This window comes from Microcaecilia unicolor, chromosome 6, assembly GCF_901765095.1.
Source record: "Microcaecilia unicolor chromosome 6, aMicUni1.1, whole genome shotgun sequence".
Lineage (NCBI taxonomy): Eukaryota > Metazoa > Chordata > Amphibia > Gymnophiona > Siphonopidae > Microcaecilia > Microcaecilia unicolor.
Window position 1 is genome coordinate 15,340,088 of NC_044036.1, and position 3,736 is coordinate 15,343,823.

At 42.2% G+C, this 3,736-nt stretch overlaps 1 protein-coding gene across 1 annotated transcript; it reads right to left on the reverse strand.

Annotated features, from left to right (window-relative positions):
* Positions 1 to 841: 841 nt before the first annotated feature.
* On the reverse strand, positions 842 to 1,390 carry TMEM275 (transmembrane protein 275). Its single transcript, XM_030205591.1, has one exon. The coding sequence runs from the start codon at positions 1,388 to 1,390 to the stop codon at positions 842 to 844; it is 549 nt and encodes a 182-aa protein (XP_030061451.1).
* Positions 1,391 to 3,736: the final 2,346 nt, after the last annotated feature.

Genomic DNA, 3,736 nt, shown 5'->3' on the forward strand with positions numbered 1-3,736 from the left:
CCATTTTCAGCAAAAAAGTTTAAAAAGTCATTTTTTACAGGTGCGCTGAAAAATGATTCTGCACACACCCAAAACACGCATCCGCACTACCGCGGGCCATTTTTTCATTGCACCTTAGTATAAGGACCCCAAGATATCCTAGATGAGAACTTTTTCTATTTCAGTGGCCAGCAGCAAGGTCGGTTCCATCTAGTGTCAACACTTGCACAAACTTATTTCTGTTACCAGTAAGGTTAATTGTCTGATTGGTGTGGAGTGGCATTTTAAAAAGGACATACCAATCAGAATTGAGACGTCAAGGACTGCCAATGTACAGCCACTTCTAAAATATATGAAGAATGGGTGCTTATTGGCTGGTTATGCATAGGAGGAGCATTAACATCTAAAATATCAACAGGTCAATACAGGCACATAAACATTTAAGTGCTGAATCACAAACATTAATGTTGGCCATTTTAGAAACATAAATGTTTATTTTGCCCAAAGCTGGCACAGAGTCTGGTATCCATTACCAGATTTGCTTTTAGGGAGGGGACATCAAGCTCTGGGAGATTAAGGGGGCAACTTCCCTTAATCCATCCAGTGGATAGAAGCGGGTATAAATTCTGACATCGATCTTTTTGGACATAGGCATGGAATAGGGAATACATATTTCTGTTTTGGCCTGCCCTACTCCTGCCCAAAGGTGTCTTGACCACACCCCCTTGCCAGACGCATGTTTTTCAGTTTTATGTGTATTATAACCCGGCTTTCTAAAATCGGAATTTAGACGTTTATGCAACATAAACATCTAAATGTCTGTTTATATACATTTAGAACTCAAATAATGCTTCTAAAATCTTTATGTTATAGGATCTCTGGGTAAATTCAGCTGTATCGATTCTCCCCCCGGAGTGTATTTTGCTGCAGGTCCATTGCCTTCCATGGTGAACAGCTTGCAGGACTTGGAGTTTTCATGCACGGGGGTGGATTTCCGTGAGGACACTGGGGAGTTAGTGGGGCTGAGCTGAACGGCCGTAGTGTCCTGCACCGTATGCTCGCTGGTTTCGATTTCAAAGGCCGCGTTGCCAGGTTTGATGAAACCAATGTTGGAGCCGGGCTTTGACTTCCTTGCGCCGTGAGCGGGGGGTCTCCGACTGCAGATACAACAAGCTCCGAAAAAAGTGAAGGCCACCACCAGCAAGATGGGTCCAATGATGATAGGGGGGTTGTTCATGGGCAGGAAAGTCCCAAACGCAAATGCGCCCACCAGGGTGATGTTAATTCCTGCCAACATAATACAAAGTCCACAGGCACAACACAGAGCCGGTGAGGGGAGGCCTTGGGGTCGTGTCTTCTTTTGTCCAGTTTTCTGTGGCAACGAGGAGTTACTTTTATCCGTGAACATCATTGTTGCGTGGCTTTTCCAAACACTGCGTTGCTTCACAAAGAAAAGTGGCATCCACTGAGTACTCCCTGGTCCTTTGGTTCTTTAAAATATCCTACAATATATAAAAAAAAGAATAAATCAGCTTTTCATTTTTCAGGAAAAGACCATCCCCTCATTCTATAATTTGGTGGATACCATTAGGCACAAGAGCCTTTATGCTATAAAGGTTATGCTCCTTAATTACAAGCCTAATCTATTTTGGAGCATAGAGTATGCTCCTAATTTGCATAAATTATGCTCATAAATTTAGGAGCGTAAATTTTAGGAGCATAACCTTTATAGAATAAGGCCCCAAGAGTGTGTGTAGTGTACAGAATCGCAGCACTTAAGCACGTCAAATAATTGGCATTCACACATTTATTTATTTTTAAAAATTTATAATCCACACTATCTTAAGTTCTGGGCAGATAACAAATATAACATCCATAATTAAAACTAATTTTAAAACTCCACAAAAAACAATAACATGATAATATACAAATAAGAGACATTATGAACAAATCACTGTAGACTAACCGGTCAATATTTTGCCCCCAGCAGTCAGCATTTCTTGAAACATGAATGCTGTAGGCAGAATTGCACCAGATAATACCGCGCCAGTATTGAATATCCAGGGCTAATTGAGACTAAACTGGCTACAGGAGATTATACGAGTCCTGATCACTATTCAACTGAAATCCACATAAGAGGTTGCAATAGCCATTATGAAGAGGGAATTACTCCCGCCTTGTTCCCCTGCTAGACTACAAGGGATCTGGCAGGTAGACCTGGAGGGATCCTGGGGGGGGGGGGGGTTCATGATGTTTGTGGGGTGTGGGAGGCAAGGAGGGGAAACTAGGAGGGCTTTGGTGATGTTCCGGGGTGAGAGGCGGATTGGAAGGAGGGTTTTGGTGATTTTCCAGGGGGTAAGAGGAAGTGGGGATTGGAAGGAGGGCTTTGGTGATGTTCCAGGGGGTAGGAGGGAGTGGGGACTTGAAGTAGGGCTTTGGTGATGTTTCAGGGGGTAGGAGGGAGTGGGGATTGGAAGTAGGGCTTTGGTGATGTTCCGAGGGGGTGGGTGGAGGGAGGGGGGATTGGAAGGAGGGCTTTTGGTGATGTTCTGGGGGGGATGGGACAGAGGGAGGGTAGGTTGTAAAAAGACTTTGGTGTTTTAAATCAGGTAATAACCCAATGCCCCTGACGCAGCCATTTTTATACTGGTGAAACATGGCCATGTTGCGCATTTTATGTTGAATATCTAGGAGTTTTTAATCTACTAATAAAGACTGTATTTTTTACAAGGTCTGTCTCATTGTTTTATCTTCCATATTGGATTAGGCGGACCAACTGCCTTGTTGTTTTTTTACCATCTGGTCCAGACAATTTGCTACTCTTTAATATATCAAATTGCCCCATTACATCTTCCAGGTTTACAGAGGTTTGTTTCAGTTTCTCTGACTCATCAGCACTGAATACCATTTCTGGCACTAGTATCTCCCCCACATCTTCCTCGGTGAAGACCAAAGCAAAGCAAAAAATTTATGGCCTTGTCTTCCCTGAGTGCCCCTTTTACCCCTCGGTCATCTAGATGTCCAACTGATTCTTTTACTGGCTTATTGCTTCTAATATACCTAAAAAAGTTTTTATTATTTGTTTTTTCCTCCAATGCAATCTTCTTTTCAAAGTCTCTCTCTGTCTTCCTTATCAGCACTTTACATTTGACTTGCCCTTCCTTAAGCTGTTTTCTGTTATCTTCAGTTGGATCCTTCTTCCATTTTCTGAAGGATGTTCTTTTAGCTCTAATAGTTTCCTTCACCTTGCTTTTTAACCATGTTGGATGTTGTTTGGCCTCCTTCCATCTTTTTTAATATGTGGAATATATCTGGTCTGGGCTTCCAGGATGGTGTTTTTGAACACCATCCATGTCTGATGTAAATTTTTGACTTTTGCAGCTGCTCCTCTAAGTTTTTCTTTTTTGGTTTGTTTTACCATTCACCTCATTTTATTATAGTCTCCTTTTTGAAAGTTAAAGTCTAACATATTGGATTTCCTGTGTGTATTTACTCCAGATATTATATCAAATCTGATCATGTTATGATCACTGTTATCAAGTAGCCCCCAGCACCATTACCTCCTGCACCAGATCATGCGCTCCACTAAGGACTACGTCTAGAATTGTTCCCCCTCTTGTTGGTTCCTGAGCCTACTGCTCCATAAAGCAGTCCTTAATTTCGTCAAGGAACTTTATCTCCCTAGCATGCCTCGATGTCACATTTATCCAGCCAATATCGGGGTACTTGAATTCATCCATTTTTATTATGTTCCCCA

What these genes read in the sequence shown, in the direction of transcription:
- TMEM275 (XM_030205591.1), bottom strand. Translation starts at nt 1,390, where the DNA reads ATGATGTTCACGGATAAAAGTAACTCCTCGTTGCCACAGAAAACTGGA.